Source organism: Taudactylus pleione, unplaced genomic scaffold (assembly GCF_031769625.1).
Source record: "Taudactylus pleione unplaced genomic scaffold, aTauple2 ptg000002l, whole genome shotgun sequence".
In the NCBI taxonomy this organism is placed as follows: domain Eukaryota; kingdom Metazoa; phylum Chordata; class Amphibia; order Anura; family Myobatrachidae; genus Taudactylus; species Taudactylus pleione.
The window spans coordinates 483,874-504,982 of record NW_028284405.1 but is presented as its reverse complement, the minus strand read 5'-3'; the positions used below and the strand labels follow the sequence as shown (position 1 = coordinate 504,982).

Here is a 21,109-nt window from a genome sequence, read left to right as displayed (position 1 = left end):
CAAAAAGACTTGAGGCTGTAATTTCTGCCAAAGGTGCATCAACAAAGTATTGAGCAAAGGCTGTGAATACTTATGTACATGTGATTTCTTAGTTTTTTTTATTTAATTAAATTTGCAAAAAATCTCAAGAACTTTACACGTTGTCATTATGGGGTATTGTGTGTAGAATTTTAAGGACAAAAATGAATTTATTCTATTTTGGAATAAGGCTGTAACATAACAAAATGTAGAAAAGTGAAGCGCTGTGAAAACATTCTGTATGCACTGATGGCATCTAAAGCCATCACCAAGGCGGAGCCATTTGTGGCATTGCCAATCTGGATCAAATTGATTATACGTCTGTTACCGAATGCTTGACTGCCTGGTATGACTCTCACCTGGTGTTAGTGAGAAGAGAGCTCTATACAATCTATTAGCAAAGAGCTTCGCAAAATGTTAGTTGAGCAGTTGAATTCTGTGATAATTGCAACAGCTATTGGGATCAGGACAATCTTTTGGACTAACCACAATCTCTGCCCAGGTACTGTCGCCATCAAATTTCGAACCCAGCAAGATAACACTACAACAGTTTATCAGAACAAGGATCTAGAATATCTGGAACTTTTTGTAGTATTTAGTTGACAAGCCATTGTGGCCAGGAACCGTTTTTTAATTTTGAAGACATTTAATGTTTAAGGAGACTTCCACAGTACTGATGTCCATGCCATGGTAATTTTTGTATTGTTAGGAAGAAGTGGGTTTAGGAAGGGAACAGTTGCCAATATAACACTATTATCCTTTTTATCTTGAAAGCGCAGCTGTAATATACAGTCATATGTAGATTTGCTGGAAACGCACAGCAATTGTTTTCAGGACCTTTATTCGAAAATAAAAGTCTGGGTGCGCTTGACATGAAGTTTTGCTGCCGATAAGACATCCTCTTTCTCTCTGCGGTCATAACATTTCAGCTATAGCCAGCTGACCATTTTAGCAGCCTTTGTGGTAAGATCTGGTTGAGTTGACACCTGGGAGTTTTTATTTATTTTATTATAAATTGAACATTTAGGGTGCTATTGGTGCTGGGATGTGTGATGCGCTGTCTGATCCTCCAGTTCCGTCCCACACTGTCACTTTTCCCGCTTCTGAGTAAGAGCAAAGGATATAAAATACCATCTAGTGGTAGCCTTATGGGCCTCTTAGGCAAGGTGGGGGATATGCCTGGATTTTCTGGGGCATTAGTTTAAATAAAAAAATAAATAATTAAGTCGAAAGCGAGGAGGAAATTAAAGGAACTGTAATGGGTCAAGCTCCACCAAAGCTGCTGTGTGATCTTGACCAGGTCACAGGGAAGATCTGAACATCCCTTGCCCAGCCATTAAGTAAGAAAGGATCAATATGCAAATGAAGGTTGTGCAGGGTAGAAAACTTAAGCTATATGTACTAGATCTATTGGATGATTTGATCATCCAGCTTACCCAGCGTGTACTCACTATCACCACTCCCGTGCGTAGTTCGTCGTATATTTTGATCTGCTGTGCATGCATGACATCAGAAGATCTGGCAGCCGACCCCATGCTTCTGGATGCAGCGAGGGAACGGCCTTAAAAAAAAAAAAACAGAGAAACACTATGCATTTTTGCTTAATTATTTGTGTGCTTTTTGGTTTTGTGTATTGCGAGCTTAATGAATGGGTAAGGGAATGTAAAAGTTAATTTACTCCTTTTTATGAAATCTCTCTATGGCAGGTGCAGCCCACGTAGGTCTCGTGCTCCATTGGAAATATCCCCATAATACTGTATTGTTTCACCCTGCGACAAGCAATGGCTAATTTAGTAGGCTCATAATTTGAAAGTGTTGTCTGAAGTCTTTGGTAGCCTGGGCGTAGACCACAGGAGCAAAATATATCCGAGAGCGAGAACTACCTACTGTGCGGAGCTTCTGCGGAAACCCATTGACTCTGCACTCACTGATTCCGAATAAATAAGAGAGGAGAGGAGATTATGTAGAAATGGCCCACGTTTTAAAAGCATTAACCCTAAACATTTTAGTGTGTCATTTTAATAATTTTACAAGTATTTTGAACATTTATCTTGTGGCTTTTTGCTGAAGTTCCAATATTATTCTGCCCAAGCTCGTCCCAAACAATCGCCAGAACAATTTCACATTGCACGTGTGTAAGGGTGCGTGTATATTTTGTCTGCCTGTCTATGTGTACACATACAATATTTACAATGGAGGGATAGTGCTGTGGGGTCATGTTAGCAAAGACCTATTAATTTTTAAAGGTAAATACAAACTCAAAAAGAAAAACAAACCGTGTGGCTAATGGAAACCTACAAGGATATATACATATAGTTAGTAAACACAGTAAATATATACAGTACATGTCTTTAGCTGCGGTGCTTGCTTTGTCTTTTTGAGTTTAAGTAAAACAAAGAAGACCTAGCGCTGATGATATTAAAAAGAGCACCTGTTTGTTAAACGGCTAACAATTAGGGAATACTCCACCCGTTAATTCTCAGTGGACATATAGAAAAGATTGACAATTGATTATTAAATTACATATAAAAATTACACCGGTCAGTATATACAAAACAATAGACTTTAAAAAGACCGGTAATGAAGCAAGTTGTCTTTAGATTAGTAGTATTAGAATTTGTACATTTGCTTTCAAAGCTAAGGTGCAAGAGTTAGTAAAGCAGTCACTACTTCAGGACAAACGTCCCAACAATGGCTCCTCTTTCTTAGTAGGCACAGAGATTAATTAAGCAAGCAGTCATTGGATTAGTAACCTAGGAGCTTGTAGGTTTACTATGACAAGCAAACATATGCTTTTAAGGTAGTGTGATTTTACCTTTTCTTGTTAAGTATTCCTGGCCAGGTGAGCTGGATATCAGCAGCCTAATAACATTTGATGTCCCAATAGGCAGAAGATTATAGATCAATGAGTGCACTTTCGTAATAATGCTGCAGCGCTGTATAGAACAGCCTCCTTCAAATTGTAGGTGCCACAGATCTGCAAATTGTCACAGGACTGAATAGGCAACTCCAGCTGGTACAGCAAGTCGCTTTACGCGTTTCTCCGCCTCTTATAAAACTCAGCGGCTTCCTCAGAAGATGTAGTGTACTTGTTCTCATTCCATGTTTAGATATCGCCGTCTGCCTTGTTGTCGATTGTAATGCACGCGGTTCAGGCTGTTCTGCGGTTCATATTGATTCCTGCTTGCCAAACCTCGTTTTTGGCTTCACTTAGCAATACTTTCAGTATTGAAAGCCCTAGTACTGTAATAGCGATCTGCACACGATGAGCCGATGTGTACGATTTCCCTTGAAACTCTCCCCAGCAGCTCTGCACACGATCTGCACACAATTTGGTGCCCAATCTTCAAACGATCTCTCCTGCATCCAGACTTTCACAGTGCATCGCCTCCTAGATTGTCAGATCTGCCCTACTGCACGGCAGATCTGACGATGCGATGTACGACCAGTGGGGACGCGCATTCCATTGTGAGTGGGGACTCATGATTTACTCAGGATTTGGCCATATTTTACACGATCTGTTGTTCCAATCTGTCGGAATCGTCCAGATCGGGTAAAATATCGCTATGTGTGTGGCCAGCTTTAGAATGGAACTTAGTCGCAACAATTACCCAATAGTTAGTTTACTGATTCATAAAATCTAAAAATGTATAATAGAAATATTATATATTCTTTCATTAAGATAGAGATCATCGCAAAACTGTATCATTTAATACATATATATATAATTTGATATATTCCATATTATACAGTGCACGCACATGTATATACTTCAAGTATAATTTAACATTTATTGAATAGAGATGGAGAGACTTGGATAATAAACATAAAAATTACTATGTAGTCAAATAAATTAATCATAAATAGCCAGTTAAATAAAATAAATATACTCTTTCATGTATACCTGGTGGATTTTTCATATAGCACCATAATAATCCGCCAGATGTTCTGAAACAACTTTATTACCCAAAATGTTATAATAAACTCCTTGGATAAATTCAACATTTTAAAAATCAGACTCGTCGATTCCGACCATTTTCGGGTCGGATTTGGAGAATCGAGATTGTCCAATATGTTGAACTGGGGCAATCCATTACAGATGTATGAGCCCAATAAATAAAATGGCGTTTCCATAGGTTACGCTGCTATTGAAGCAACTTTCAACTTTTTGTATTTATTTTGCTTTTTTTTTTTTTTCCTTTTTATATGTCAAATTAAATGTGATATATTCCGTTTCTCATGGGATAAACGCACTTTTCTGTTTAATGTTTTTAAAACATTAAACATAAATACTTCAGAAAAACACAATGATAATCGCCAGCGGAAACAATATCTTCAAAGGTCTTTCTGGTATAATTGCACAGTCCCTCTCATCCACTTGTTTTTGTTGCGGTGGATGATCTGTTCTATCTGTGCTTTTATCTACTTCACAAAAGTGTATGAGAAGGACTGTCTGCGCTAATATATTGCAAAAGCCTTGGAATAGATATCCTCTGCTGGTCATTATATCATTGTATGTATCTGAAGATTTTTCCTGTGAGTGCAGAATTTTTATGTGTTTTTAGTTGTCAAAAAACCTAGCACCTACTTTTTTGTTTTGTTTTCATTTAGAATAAAATGAAAGTTTGTTTATCCCTTGCGATACGTGGATTTCACATCACTTAATAGGCGATTGGCATCACATCAACTCACCGATTCCTTCTAGTTAAAGAAAAAAATTACACCATGGTGTGTTGTTTTCCTCTTTATTCTTAAACTCTACTGTTTCAATAATGATTCACAATGATACGCCATATGCAAATATAATTTAAGCCTTTATATTCAACTATATTAGGTGAGTATTTACACATTTATTTTTAGTTTATAAATAATCGCACAGTTTATTTCCGTTATACGCGATCGTCTTTGTCCCCTGTGCCAGAACCACCTGAGAATAGTAACTAGCTTTACAGTAAGGACCTGATCTTAAGGTCTCCACACAATATTGGCCTCCACTTGCAAGTATTAAATATCAGTGCCCAACCTACGTTGGGCATTAATAATTTTTGCGTTGCCTGGAAGGTACACATAATTAGGTTTTCTTAATTTTGAGCCCACCTGCACCGGATTCCTCTCCTTATTGCGTTCAAAATGGAAGCTAGATTTGGCAACTGCTGTATACGGAATTGGTATGATTTTCCGCCTGACCCATGCCTGGTGGTTGGATTCCCAACAGCTGCATCCCGGCAGAGGAGGAAATCCTGATCATCCTAACTAACTAAGTACTAACTAACCTTTTTCTACCCCCTAACCCTCCCTTAGGGGTGCTTAACCCTAATCCCCCTAAGTACCCAACCCCCCCCCCCCCCCCTTCCCTGCCGCCTAAACCTACCCTCCCGGTGGGTGGGGGGGGGGTGCCTAACCCTGTCCCCCCCGGGAACCCTAAACTTAACCCTCCCACCCACCGCGGCTATCCGCGCCCGGCGTCCCTTCTATCCGGATGCCGGGCATCAGGCTCGCAGCGTATGTCTGACAGGCATCGGCATATCGACGCCTGTCTTTAGACCCTTGCCGGGATGTGACAGTCCGGAAGCCGGCTGTTGGGATTAGGTCTGTCAGCTTCCCGACTGCATACCCTGTATACCGTTCCCTGGTTGCAGTTTATGGGGCTTTGTTTAAATGGACTTTCTACCGTGCTCTGGTATTGATCATCACTGATATTCAGTGCTGATTTTCTTCCCCCCTAAACCAGACAAGTCTGCATCCTGCAGCCCCGGTCAGCCCATTAATACTACATTACAGAGTCAATTAAAAGGCTGTCTAATCCCTGCACTTACGCCACAGCACCGTGGTTGCCAAGGCAAATCGGAGCTAAGATAGTTACTGTGCTCAGTGTTCTGTACACTATTTATAATATACATATGTTTCACAAGGAGTACAGAATGTGCTGGTTTAGTGTTTCTCTCTCTCTCCATGCCTGACCACCATGCCTTTTCAGGGGTGATGCTTCCTTGTACTTTATATAGACGTCCAATCAGGCGCTCAGTCACTAGGAAATAGGAGTTAGTTTTCAATGATATTATTTTTCTAGAAATGAGCAGTAAATAAATAAGGAAATCTGAATCTGTGGTGAGAAGTTTATTTGCATTTGTGGACTGCTGTCCCTCTTGTCCCTATTTTCTATATGCAACGTTCTATCATTGACAGCTGTTAAACCAATGTAGGAGACTTTTGTATATACATTGTCTATTGTCATTCCCTTCTTACTGGTATTCCCCCTAGCCTGGCTTTTGCAACACAATCAACATAAAATACAGCCTTTAACATACAAAACCATAAAAAATTAAAAAAAATAAAACCACCAGCTTTGCTTGCTTTCAAATATCTCCCAACTCCAACCCTTCCACTTTGCCTTCACCTGTCATAGCTTATGCCCATTCATGATTCCATTCTGTCTGTCATTATCCTCCCTAACCTAGTCAATCTTTGTAAACACCTGAACGATGGTGAGACGCGACAGTGTGATTTAACGATATATCGCATTGTTGTACACACTACACGACCCATCGTACGACAATGCAATATATCGTTAAATACTTAATGCAACACCACGGCGTCCGTGGAATCGCCCAATTGGAAGTGCAGAACATCCATTGGGATGATGCACGGGTGAAAACTATGGATTGTGGGGTACATACATGGGCGTAGCTTTTGTGTGTGTAGAGGGTGCCATTGCTATGGGGCCCAGAGGTTTGGGGGTCTCTGAACCCAGGTTATCTAGTTGCATATAAATTTCCAGGAGTTACCTGCTAAGCAAATAAGTCTGTTCCGTTCCCCAGCCTGATTGGGCTGACATTCCATTTTCAGTGAGAAGTATGTGTAGTGGATGCTATATTAGTAAGGGGACATGGTAAAGTAGCATAATCTGAACTGGAGGGGTACTATAATGTTGCATAAAAAGAACTGTGGCACTCTAATGTAGCACAATATGAAGTGGAGGCACCATGGTGTGGCATATGAACTGGGAACCCTGTCATAATGTGAATTGGGGGTACTGTGTACTGGCAAGCCCTACAATGTGCCATAATGTGAACTATGCATTATTTGGTTCATAAAATAAACTGAGGCACTACAGCCATGGCCAAAAGTGTTGAGAATGACACAAGTAATGGTTTTCACAAAGTTTGCTGCTTCAGTGTTTTTAGACTTTTGTCAGATGTTCGTAGAAGTATAATTACAAGCATTTCATAAGTGTCAAAGGCATTTATTGACAATTACATCAAGTTTATGCAAAGAGTCAATATTTGCAGTGTTGACCCTTCTTTTTCAAGACCTTTGCTATTCGCCCTGGCATGCTGTCAATCAACTTCTGGGCCACATACTGACTGATGGCCGCCCATTCTTTCCTAATCAATGCTTGGAGTTTTTCAGAATTTTAAGGTTTTTGTTTGTCCACCCGCTTCTTGAGGATTAACCACAAGTTCTCAAATGGGATTAAGGTCTTGGGAGTTGAGTTTCCTGCCCATGGACTAAAAAATTTAGATGTTTTGTTCCCCGTGCCACTTGCTTATCATTTTTGCCTTACGGCAAGGTGCTCCATCATGCTGGAAAAGGCATTGTTCGTCCCCAAACTGTTCTTGGATGGTTGGGAGAAGTTGCTCTTGGAGGATGTGTTGGTACCATTCTTTATTCATGGCTGTGTTCTTAGGACTGATGGTAGTGCTCACCTTTCCTTCTTCGGACAAGCATTTTTCCAGATGCCCCAAACAATCTGAAAGGGGATTAATCAGAGAAAATAACTTTACCCCAGTCCTCAGCAGTCCAATCCCTGTACCTTTTGCAGAATATCAGTCTGTCCCTGATGTTTTTCCTGGAGAGAAGTGGCTTCTTTGCTGCCCTTCTTGATACCAGGCCATCCTCCAAAAGTCTTCGTCCTGTGTCATGCCAACAGTAAAGCATCCTGAGACCACTTGTGTGTGTGTGGTTGCTTCTCAGACAAGGGCACACCATGAATAAAGAATGGTATCAAAACATCCTCCAAGAGCAACTCTCCCAACCATCCAAGAACAGTTTGGTGATGAACAATGCCCTTTTCCAGCATGATGGGAAGGGAACAAAACATCTAAATTTTGGGTCCATGGCCAGGAAACTCCCCAGACCTTAATACTATTGAGAACTTGTGGTCAATCCTCAAGAGGCAGGTGGACAAACAAAAACCTGCAAATTCTGACAAATTCCAAGCATTGATTAGGCAAGAATGGGCAGCCATCAGTCAGTATGTGGCCCAGAAGTTGACTGACAGCATGCCAGGGCGAATTGCAGAGGTCTTGAAAAAGAAGGGTCAACACTGCAAATATTGACTCTTTGCATAAACTTAATGTAATGGTCAATAAAAGCCTTTGACACTTATGAAATGCTTGTAATGTTACTTCAGTATACCATAGTAACATCTGACAAAAAGGTCTAAAAACACTGAAGCCGCAAACTTTGTGAAAACCAATACTTGCCATTCTCAAAACTTTTGGCCATGGCTGTACTATGGGGCATACAATTGACTAGGGCACATTGGGGCATAACAGTAACAACTGCTGCAGAGAGGTGTTTCTCTAGAAGCATTGGGACAGGAGCCCCTTCAAAATTTGCTATGGGGCCCACAAAGTTCTGACTATGCCCTTGTACATACTATATATTGTGCAATCCTGGTACTTTCGACCAAACTGCACGACTATCGTAGTGTATACCAAGCTGAAGACTTTCCCCTAGCCTCGAAACCCACACTGGAAAGCTCTCCTCTTCAGACAAGTTTATCATATTCCCGCTGCACCCTCCTAAACTATTCAGCTGTTTGATTATGTGCGGTCTGTGGCACTTACCAGCCTCTATCAAACGCCTATCATCTTATCGATTGTAAGCGTTGCCTTCCCAGCCCTCATACCTGTCTGTCAGAACCCAGTCTTGTATTTGTACTGTGGTTGTTCCGTGGGTGGTAGAGTAAGCTGGAGCCAGATGAATAAATGTTTTGATAATTTATTTTATTGAAGTTTTTTCAAAATAATTATAGGAGGATTATGAATAAACTGTTTAGTAGCCGGGCATGTGAGTTTCTTTAACCTTCAGTAATGTAGTACTCTGAGGGTGGAAAGGCAGGACATAATAATAATTATAATGGTTGTATTGTTACAGCAGAGATGGTCAGCCTATGCCCTTAACAGTCTCCATGTACACTACCAGCCTCTGACAGTGTGCTTACACGAGAGAATTTTATAGACCGCAAAGAGAAATTTGGAAGCATAACACTAAAATCTCTTGCACGTTGGCACTACGTAACTCAATAGTAGCCCATATTTAGTTTGGCATCAAAGTACTTTGCATGTTCGATCTAATGCTCTTTATACCAGCTATCAGATGACTGGGAATGACTATTACAGTTTGTGTGTTTTATCGGAGTGCATGGGACTTGGATTCAGATTATTATTGATATTAGATACCCAGCATTCAATAAGAATTCATGGAGCTGGTAAATTTCCATGCATGCTGCCTGTGACATTGTAGAGGATGCTCTGTGGACCTTAGGAGGGAGGGGTGATAGGGCCTGATTCAGAAGCTGCTAGTCAGACAGAGGAAGTCACCTGCCGCTGCGTACGTGCAGCCCAGCCTGTCGTGCTGGCATTTTCAAAGTCACAAGTCGAGCTGCTGTTTAATTACGTTTTAGAGTCAGACTAGGCGCTAGTAATAAAGATAACCTACACACTGGCAGGAGGGTGGGACCAGAGTACACTCCTGTTACACTGAATGTCATAGGGAGAGATTATTTACAATCTGCCGCCTCTGAATAGAAGCACTAGGAATGTGGTAACTATTGCAAGGGGAGTGGGGCTGTACACTTCTATACATTAGAAAGTTTGTCTTCAAGGTTCTCTGAACAGTGCCAATACAGGAGGAGGCAGATGGAGATTGACAGCCGGGTGTGTGTAAACCTTTTAGCTGACCAATATATTCCTGCAGAGAATTGTGGTGGAATTCAGCTAGCTCTGGAAAATCCACTTACTGCCCCCTGCAGGTACACAGCGCTCATGTACTTTGTACTGCCAAAGTTTTCCACCTATTTGTGACAGGGGCGGCTCTTCTCCAAAGTCAGTATTGTGTTCTTTATGCACAAGAAGATCACCATGTAGTTAGAGCATAATGTTTATGCAGCCAATCCGCCTAAGCTTTCTGCAGCACTATTCTCTATCTGAGGTATAAGTGAGCTGCATTGAAGCTGCTAGTGGCTGTAAATTGTATGCCAAACCCATGGTTTGGGGGGGGGGGAGTTTCTTGCATACAAGAACCCAAGGGGCATATGTACTAAAGTACAGGTTTTTAGAAGAAGAGATGTTGCCCATAGCAACCAATCAAATTCTAGCTATTATCTTCTACAGCCATGGCCAAAAGTTTTGAGAATTACACAAGTATGTTTTTAGACCTTTTTGTCAGATGTTACTATGGTATACTGAAGTAACATTACAAGCATTTCATAAGTGTCAAAGGCTTTTATTGACCATTACATTAAGTTTATGCAAAGAGACAATATTTGCAGTGTTCACCCTACTTTTTCAAGACCTCTGCAATTCGCCCTGGCATGCTGTCAGTCAACTTCTGGGCCACATACTGACTGATGGCCGCCCATTCTTGCCTAATCAATGCTTGGAGTTTGTCAGAATTTGTGGGGGGGTTTTGTCCACCCGCCTCTTGAGGATTGACCACAAGTTCTCAATGGGATCAAGGTCTGGGGAGTTTCCTGCCCATGGACCCAAAATTTAGATGTTTTGTTCCCCGAGCCACTTAGTTATCACTTTTGTCTTATGGCAAGGTGCTCCATCATGTTGGAAAAGGCATTGTTCGTCACCAAACTGTTTTTGGATGGTTGGGAGAAGTTGCTCTTGGATGATGTTTTGGTACCATTCTTTATTCATGGCTGTGTTCTTAAGCAAAATTGTGAGTGAACCCACTCCCTTGGCTGAGAAGCAACTCCAAACATGAATTGTCCCAGGATGCGTTACTGTTTTCATGACACAGGACTGATGGTAGCGCTAACCTTTCCTTCTCCGGACAAGTGTTTTTCCAGATGCCCCAAACAATCTGAAAGGGGATTCATCAGAGAAAATAACTTTACCCCAGTCCTCAGCAGTCCAATCCCTGTACCTTTTGCAGAATATCAGTCTGTCCCTGATGTTTTTCTTGGAGAGAAGTGGCTTCTTTGCTGCCCTTCTTAACAGTCTTCGTCCTGTGTCATGCCAACAGTAAAGTATCCTAAGATAATTCATGTGTGGGGTTGCTTCTCAGCCAAGGGAGTGGGCTCACTCACAATTCTGCCTAAGAACACAGCCATGAATAAAGAATGGTACCAAAACATGCACCAAGAGCAACTTCTCCCAACCATCCAAAAACGGTTTGGTGACGAACAATGCCTTTTCCAACCTGATGGAGCACCTTGCCATAAGACAAAAGTGATAACGAAGTGGCTCGGGGAACAAAACATCTAAATTTTGGGTCCATTGCCAGGATACTCCCCAGACCTTAATCCCACTGAGAACGTGTGGTCAATCCTCAAGAGGCAGGTGGACAAACAAAAATTCTGCCAACTCCAAGCATTGATTAGGCAAGAATGGGCAGCCATCAGTCATTATGTGGCCCAGTAGTTGATTGACAGCATGCCAGGGTGAATTGCAGAGGTCTTGTAAAAGAAGGGTCAGCACTGCAAATATTGACTCTTTGCATAAACTTAATGTAATTGTCAATAAAAGCCTTTGACACGTATGAAATGCTTGTAATTTTACTTCAGTATACTATAGTAACATCTGACAAAAAGGTCTACAAACACTGAAGCAGCAAATTTCTCAAAACTTTTGGCTATGGGTGTAGAAGGGGGTTGCAGTCAGGAAGCCGGCGGTCGAAATGCCGACCGCGGGCTTCCCAACTGTCAAATCCCAGCAGCGTAGTAATGACGACTGTCGTTATACCTACGCTGGGGGCCCGACTCACGGCATACCAAATGAAGGTAAACTGGGCGGCGGGCGCGGACAGCCGTGGGGGGAGGGGAGAGTTAGGTTAGTGGCTCCCAGGGGGGAACTTAGCGTTAGGCACTTCCCCCCCCCCCCCCCCCCCCCTTCTTTTCCCCGGAGGGTTAAGCTAGGCGAAGGGGGGGTTAGGGTTAGGCACCCCCCAAGGAGTCTTCGGTTTAGGCTGCAAGGATGGCGGGGTTAGGTATAGGCACTTATGGGGAATTAAGGTTAGGCATCGGGAGTAGGGTTAGTAAATACTTACCTTTTTAGCTGTCGGGCTCTTCACTGCTGCCGGTTTTCCGGCGTCGGGATTTGAACCGCCGCCGGACATGGGCCCGGCGGTATTTCATACCGATCCTGCAGAAGGTGGTAGATAAATAAGTAGAATCTGATTGGTTGCTATGGGCAACATCTCCACTTCTAAAAATCTGCACTTTAGTAAATCTTCTACCAAGTGTCCACAGAAAAAAAAATCTGTATATCAGCTGACTAAAAGTGTAGAAATAGTTTGAGATAATATTGGTAGTTCAAATTATTCCCGTTCTTGTTTAGCTAATCTGGGTGCTAAATTGCACGTCCCTTTTTTTTGTCTTTTAAACTGTACTTTTAATAACTGCTGTTCGAGATATATAAAATAGCATATGGAGCTTTCTATATTTTACTTCTTTTTTTTTTTCTAAATTAACATCTGCAAAATATTATGTCCCTTTTTGTGAATTCCAGCCTGCGTCCATGGTTTCCACAATACTAGACAGGACCTGTTTTTTGGGAGGTTGAACCCTTTGCCATTTACCCCTTACACCTCTCCCATCGCCTTTAAAATAGTGGCAAGCACAGATGCTAAATTCCTTTTGGATCACATGTATTGCATTACCAACTGATATAAATAGTGTGACATGGTGGTTTTAACCTGGGTTCCATGTAACTTCCCCAAATCCATATGTGGTAACAAATCTAAAGATGTGACCTAAACCTGTTCACTGCTGGTATGTAAGACTGCTGGGCGTGCCAAGATCTTAATCTATAGTATAAACGTAATTACCTGCACTGCATTAAACCCAATCAGCAAATTTTGTTGATGCAATTTAATCCTTTGCAAGGAATAAATCCAACGTTTGTGAGTTTTGTATGCTTTTTATTACTAATATATGGGCTTCATCTGCCTATAGTGCCCTTACATGCTTTGATGTTTGACGCAACTGGCATATGACCAAATTGGACCTAGACGTTACTTTCAATGTGACGATCGGTGTCCGTTCTACTCAAACAGCTTCTAATCCAACACGATAGTTTTATTGGATCAGAATTTTAGCCAAACATAGCAAGAGGCATTGTACTGCATGGTCTACCATGCATACTGATTATATGCTGACAGTTACTGTGTAGCGTACAGAACAAGCCTCTGTTTGTAGAGTAGCCACAAGTATTGAGGGTCGGCTATGTTTTTATGCTTTCTTTGGTTGTATTTTGGGCACGTTTGTGTGATTTTTAGCCCATGACCTGATTGTTTAGAGCTACAGAAATTAAGACCTCAGTGTTGTGTATTTTGACATTTGGACCATACCCTTATCTTATTATTATATTTGGGATATAAGCTCCACTGGGGCTGAGATTGATGTGAATGATTAAAATGTCTTTCTTTTTTTTTTTTTTTAATCCACCTTCCTTAAATATAGTGGAAAGGGGAGGGGGCTTGGACTGCACACCCTAATTTTAAACATAAGAGGTGCTGCCATGCTGAGACTTGTAGTACAATGCAAGGGACATAGAATGTAGGTGCACATTCTAGGTACTAAGAACATTGATAGTCAAAATAATGGAACCCCAGGTTCCTACATTTCTGTCTACATATTAGAATAAGCACTATTACAGGTAAGTCCTAAATAAATCTGACTTAATGTGTTAGTATTAGGGATGTATTAGAGATGGTAGAGACCCATCTTATGGGGTTTACCTTGACGTGGTGGATGGGCAAACATTTTTGGCCAAACATGTACTTATACTCCATGTTAATTGTAGAGTTTTTATCAGAATTAATTTGACTATCCTTGTTCTTAGTAGCTTGAGTGTGCGCCTACATACTATGTTCCTTCCTTAAATACTGTCCATTTCACCTTCACTTATATATGGTATATTTTATTGTTTTTGTGAAATTTTTTTTTTTTTTTTTGTATTACTGTGTTTCTGTGCCCTAAAAATGGGTTTCCTTTATAATATGTGGATACGACAACTGGAAGGCGTTGGATATAGAGATCTGATTAACACCACTACAATGACCCTGCAGGCTTGCACTCAATGTGAGATGCCACCACACAAAACAATTAGTTTTCTGTGTCAGTTGGTGTTAATTGGAATATCTCACCCTTGAAAATCTGTTGTGTTTTTTTTTTTGTTTTTTTCTACACGAGAGCAATAAAAGGTACCTTCCATCTATCTTGCATTTGGTATCTATGTCTAACATAATGTTGAGCAAATGTTTGCTTATCTCGGGCATCGTTTTGACTCGCTCATCCATGCATTCCCATTCCATACCCCCCACCCCCGTAAAACTTGTTGCAGGACATATAGAGGGGAGGAAGCACACAGGGCCATGGAGGCACAATGACGACAACTTGCATGGAACAGTCCTGTACTTTATTCACAAACTACACACAGGAATCATCAAAACATTTATTAGTCTCTACTTGCAGATTCTGAGTGCTGCGTTGTGACACTTTGGAATGGACATTGTAGTTTTGGCACTTTAATCTGAACGTACGGAGAGTGCTACTCTCTCCCTATAGACCCGTAAGTCAGATCCTTTCATGCGCTTCACATCTACCTCATTAAAATTTCATGGAATATTTAATACTGAACTTCTCAAAAACAGTGTTTGCGTCCTCGCCACCCTCCTATCCGATTTAACCAAGGAAGCCAAAAAAATTAAAAAATATAACTGGATCATCTTTGGTATTTTTATGTTGGCTATAGAACCATAGACATCAGTGAAAATTATTTTCCTAATTTCATTTACGTAATTAATAAATATATATATATATATATATATATATATATATATATATATATAATTTTTTTTTTATTTTTTTATCCTACAACATGCTTATGTGCCATAAAAATGTTGTGGTTAAGGCCACCGACGGAGGTGGTGTCCCATCTGTCTCTCTGTTTTGTACAGCTAAAAAAAGTATCTAGAGACTCGCACTAAATACAGTCAGGTCCATAAATATTGGGACATTGACAGAATTTTTATATTTTGGCTTCTATTCACCACCACAATGGCTTTGAAATGAAACAAACAAGATGTGCTTTAACTGCAGACTTTCAGATTTAATTTGAGGGTAATTACATCCAAATCGGGTGAACGGTTGTAGGAATTACAACGGTTTCTATATGTGCCTCCCACTTTTTAAGGGGCCAAAAGTAATGGGACTATCAACTCAAAAGCTATTTCATGGACAGGTGTGGGCTATTCCCTCGTTATTTCATTATCAATTAAGCAGGTAAAAGGTCTGGAGTTGATTCTAGGTGTGACCTTTGCATTTGGAATCAGTTGCTGTCGACTCTCAATATGAGATCCAAAGAGCTGTCACTATCAGTGAAGCAAGCCATCATTAGGCTGAAAAATCAAAACAAACCCATCAGAGAGATGGCAGAAACATTAGGTGTGGCCAAATCAACTGTTTGGAACATTCCTAAAAAGAAAGAACGCACCGGAGAGCTCAGCAACACCAAATGACCCGGAAGACCACGGAAAACAACTGTGGTGGATGACAGAAGAATTATTTCTCTGGTGAAGAAAAACCCCTTCACAACAGTTGGCTAAATCAAGAACACTCTCCAGGAGGTAGGTGTATATGTGTCAAAGTCAACAATCAAGAGAAGACTTCACAAGAGTGAATATAGAGGGTTCACCACAAGATGTAAACCATTGGTGAGCCACAAAAACAGGAAGACCAGATTAGAGTTTGCCAAACAACATCTAAAATAGCCATTACAGTTCTGGAACAACATCCTATGGACAGATGAGACAAAGATCAACTTGTACCAGAGTGATGGGAAGAGAAGAGTATGGAGAAGGAAAGGAACTGCTCATGATCCAAAACATACCACCTCATCAGTGAAGCATGGTGGTGGTAGTGTCATGGTGTGGGCATGTATGGCTGCCAATGGAACTGGTTCCCTTGTATTTATTGATGATGTGACTACTGACAAAAGCAGCAGAATGAATTCTGAAGTGTTTCAGGCAATATTATATGCTCATATTCAGTCAAATGCTTCAGAACTCATTGGACGGTGCTTCACAGTGCAGATGGACAATGACCCGAAGCATACTGCAAAAGCAACCAAAGAGTTTTTTAAGGCTAAAAAGTGGAATGTTATGCAATGGCCAAGTCAATCCCCTGACCTGAATCCGATTGAGCATGCATTTCACTTGATGAAGACAAAACTGAAGGGAAAATGCCCCAAGAACAAGCAGGAACTGAAGACATTTGCAGTAGAGGCCTGGCAGAGCATCACCAGGGATGAAACCCAGCGTCTGGTGATGTCTACGCGTTCCAGACTTCAGGCTGTAATTGCCTGCAAAGGATTTGCAACAAAGTATTAAAAAGTGAAAGTTAGATTTAGGATTGTTTAGTTTGTCCCATTACTTTTGGCCCCTTAAAAAGTGGGAGGCACATATAGAAACCGTTGTAATTCCTACACCGTTCACCTGATTTGAATGTAATTACCCTCAAATTAAATCTGAAAGTCTGCAGTTAAAGCACATCTTGTTTGTTTCATTTCAAAGCCATTGTGGTGGTGAATAGAGACCAAAATATGAAAATTCTGTCAATGTCCCAATATTTATGCGCCTGACTGTATGTAGTTCTCAACGCGACCCATCCATTCAAGTAGTTTGCAGTGCGAATTTGCACAAACCTGATGTGGGTCAAGTGTTCTGTGACCTAAATAGGGATAGGTATGATTGTGTATTCAGTCTTGTGCCTGCAGGTGCCTGATGTTTTTACGAACCTTTGCATTACAAATTTCCCCATCTTGTGGTAGTGTTCCGCAGTAATGAAAATGACTGATGAAAAATCTGTTCCACCACAACATGTCAAAATGTGTATTGGCTCTAAGTATACATACTACAGAGATGTACACGAAAACAAATTTCCCAGCTACTACTGCATCGGGCCCATAATCCACTTGTGATTATTCTATTTTGGTCACAGAATTAAATATTCTCTAGTATTTTGCATTAAGCACTTGCATCTTTGCAAATTCATTGTCTTGTCTAAAGCTGGGTACGCACTGGCAGTTATATTGGCCGATCAATGGGCCAGTGTGTACCAACGATATGTCTGTGTGCGACGTCGTTCACAGACATATCGCGTCGGCTGGGCTGCACAGCCGAAGGCAGATATATCTGTCCATCGTGCTGTGTGTACGGGCGGTCAGCCGACCGGCTGTACACTTGCAGCAGAGGCTGCGGAGAGGTGGGGGTGGGGGAGGGGGGGGGGGGCGCGACATAACCAGCAGCCAGATAATGGTGGTTCATACACACTGAACAAGAATCATCTGCAGATATATCTTTTAGGTGTATACCCAGCTTTATCTCTAAATTTAATTCACAAGTGGATGGGAACATAGCGCTTCTGGAAAAGCTACTTGTGAGGCCCCATTATGTATCCAATTTGACAGGTCTGTAGAATTAAGTTTAGAATGTTGCTACAGTAAGTCTCCAGGCCCAGATTTGGGAAAAGGTCTCACAGGCCTGGGACAGCAGTATTGCCACAATGGTAGGCGGCTGCGTGTGCCATTTGTTTTTTTTACCACATTTTTGTATTCCTACATGTGCCTTCCAGCATAAAGACAACTATTTCACAATAGAGTAAACTGATTTCTATACTGATAGTGGTTGGTTGTTTGGGCCTTGTAGGGCTTTGGAGAAAGAGGGATGAAGAAGCCACAACCTAGCTGGTTAAAAACAAATTCAGGGATCTAGATCACCTTGATGCATACCAACCTTCTATCTGTTTCCCTCCTACAGGCAATTACTGATGGACCAAAAGATAAGAAGGCAGAGTGAAGATTCGGTGGGAAGATGTCCCTGATTGATTGTTTTCCATCCAGCCATCATGCTATTTTCTTGAGCGGTGGCCCAGTGGGCAACATTGTTCGGCACTTCACGCTGACATCTCCTTGCTGTCAGTCTTATTCCATTGAAGGCTGCATCTCCACCTCCCTCTGCTCTGATTTCACCTCTTTCCACTGTTTGTCTCCTGCACAAGTCAGCAATGTCCATGTAATCTGTACAACAGGTCTATCCCTGCAGCTTCCAAACATGCCTGTTCTGCTGCTGGGGTGAGAGGCGTCTATACATGGAAGAATGATGACTTGTTTTTTTTTATTATTTGTTTTATTACTAGTATGCAGCATTGTTGTTCCACTCGTTTATGGTTAAACCGATGTTCTATTCTTCTCATTTAGCTTTACCTGCCTCAGCTGCAATCTCATGCTATTCTCTATCGTGTGCATTATCCAATGCCTTTCTTACATGTAATAAAAGCTCTCCATCCCATATCTGTGTTGCAATGTTCTGAATGTGAGTTATCGCCTGTGCACACCAGGTCCAGGAAGCTGTTTATCTTGCCAGTAACTTTCCACTCCGCCACCTCGTTATACCTTGCTGTGATTTATTTGCAGGTTTGCATTTCATGTTGCTAATCTCTTTTATATCAGAGCACAAAATCGGAATGTATACCAACATGCAGGAGCTGTAGGAGGCATGTGAATACCATCGTTTCTCATATAGAGATGTGTTTAACACCATAAGCTCCCTGGGGTAGTGAGACCACTACCCCATATCGCCACTGCTGCTGCTATTGGGAGACCTGACTTGCATGATCTAATTGTCAGTCTGTGACTTCCTGTTTGCCTTCATCCTCCTCCCCACATCACGCTACAGTCATTGTCCCATGCAGCCCTATCCTCACTAACCCGATCACATGATCAGATGGGCCACTGTCATCAAAGAGAGCCATATCCTGCTGGTGTGTGTTCTGATGACCGGATTGGTTAATATACATGGATGAATATTGAATACAATAGTGTGTTCCTGTCAAACATGGCTTTTTACAATTTGGAGCTTTATACTAATTGAAATTTTTTAGAGAAGGGATTCACCCTGTTGTCCTTGATGATGGGAATGGCTAATATTTGCATTGACAGAATCCTCTGTGGGGTCCTTGTGAGCTTACAGTTGACCCGCAGATCAAGTGACCACTAATGGAGGCTGGAGGACACCTGAAAGCTGGCAAGAATTGGCAGTTATTATGCGGCCCATGGGAAATGTGCTGATTAACCAGCAGTTTCAAATACAAGCGAAATAATAAAAGTTGATATATCTAATATGGAAATTTCTCAGAAGGGGCTTGGCACTTTCCCCTTCAGGGTGTCGGAAATGTTTGTGGTTTAGAAAGTTATGCTTTGTCGCACAAAAAGAAAATGGTCCTATACAACAAACTAAAATCGACCTATACATAGTTGCTAGGGCCCAGCGATATCACTGAGGCACTAGTTCTTGTGCATTGAGAGGCTACATTCTCATGACTATTTAATTCAACTCGCAAAATGGATGAAACATTGCCATTCTAAAAGGCTCACCATCTATTGTCTTCTGTAAGTTTGTCTATTGTATTCACACAGTGCAGGCAGCTATTTTGTGAGCTCAGCCAACATCCATGAGAATCATTGGCTCCTAGTGACGTTATAGCCTGCTTTCTCTTGAATTGTGAGTCACAAAATGGCTGCCTCACTGTATACGTAACCTGCACATTTAGGTTTGGGTTTCAGGTGGTGTGTAACATCCAGATGTTTTTTTGCATGTTGGAAAGTTTTTTTTTTTCTTTACTATAATGACACAACCGCATGCTCGCTAGGCAGCTGGTATAGTGACTTCGGGGTCTATTTACTAAGCTGTGTTAGGAGATCAAGTGAACGGTGATAAGGTACCAGCCAATCAGCTCCTAACTGCCATACACAGTCTGTTACATGGAAGATAGGAGCCGATTGGCTGGTACCTTATCACCGTTCACTTTATCTCCTAACACAGCTTAGTAAATAGACCCCTTAATCTGTAATGGAAATAACAATATTTTTTTTTTAATCTAATTACTTTTGTGGGGAAACAAAAATACATATTTTGGTGTTGATGAAACCCGTAATAGTGGTGGCCATTTTGCTTTCTTTGGGCGTGGAAATTACAAATGTAAACATTTTACAATGTGCAATAAAGTTTTGCTTTGATAATGAAATGGAGTCAAGTGAAGATTAATTTACCTGTTGGTGTAAAATAGTGTATACAGCCAGCATGCTGGGTCTGCTTACAGCTTCTCTCTTGTTGCTAGGCGAAGGTGTTATAAATAAAGCTTGGACATCTGCAGAGTCTCACCAGAACCAAGTGTAAGTTACAAACCACAGCACAAAGGCGCTGGTGATTTCTACAGGACTCCTTTTGTGCCACTGCACCCTGTTTTAAGGGAATAGGATGATGTCTGCAGGGTGTGTAGACATTTTAGAGGAGGAGATGGCAGTTGAAGGGTGTTTCTTGCTATGTGTGGACGAGGTGCGCAGAAACCTCTCTGATGCTGTGGAGCGAGCTCCATTGCAAAGGCATCGATTTGTGGTCTCCATTTCATTCTTTAAGCACCTTTGAGATGAATATCTTCAGGTGCACTTAGAACAGTTATAAAAAGCTTCAAACACACAAACATGTAATAAAGAGAGTTCAGGTGTCTAATAAATGACTGAACCAGATATCTTGGTCTTATTTTGGCAGCAAATGCTAAATCTGGGTAGAAATAATAACTCAAGGTCACACCAATGTTTGAAAGTGACTCATTTGGTCAATGTCCAACCATTTATCACAGCCACTCCTGGGGGGGAAGCACAATATGCCTATTAAAGAGCATAACTGATGTATTATTATTACAGACAACACACACCTGTGTCCGTTTAATCCCCGCCCCAGATAACAATATATCAGTTGGTTATTTGAGATCTGTGATGTATCTTCTGCATCT

The 21,109-nt window shown here is 41.3% G+C and overlaps 1 protein-coding gene across 3 annotated transcripts in view; it reads left to right on the top strand.

The window, feature by feature from the left end:
- Positions 1-18,606, top strand: part of BCAP31 (B cell receptor associated protein 31) — a 71,402-nt gene extending 52,796 nt beyond the window's left edge. For all 3 annotated transcript variants that reach the window (XM_088468611.1, XM_088468528.1, XM_088468474.1), the window contains exon 8: positions 18,076-18,606. In XM_088468611.1, the coding sequence (XP_088324737.1) occupies positions 18,076-18,114 (39 nt within the window). In that variant the 3' untranslated portion in view covers positions 18,115-18,606. The remainder of the gene's footprint in view (positions 1-18,075) is intronic.
- Positions 18,607-21,109: the final 2,503 nt, after the last annotated feature.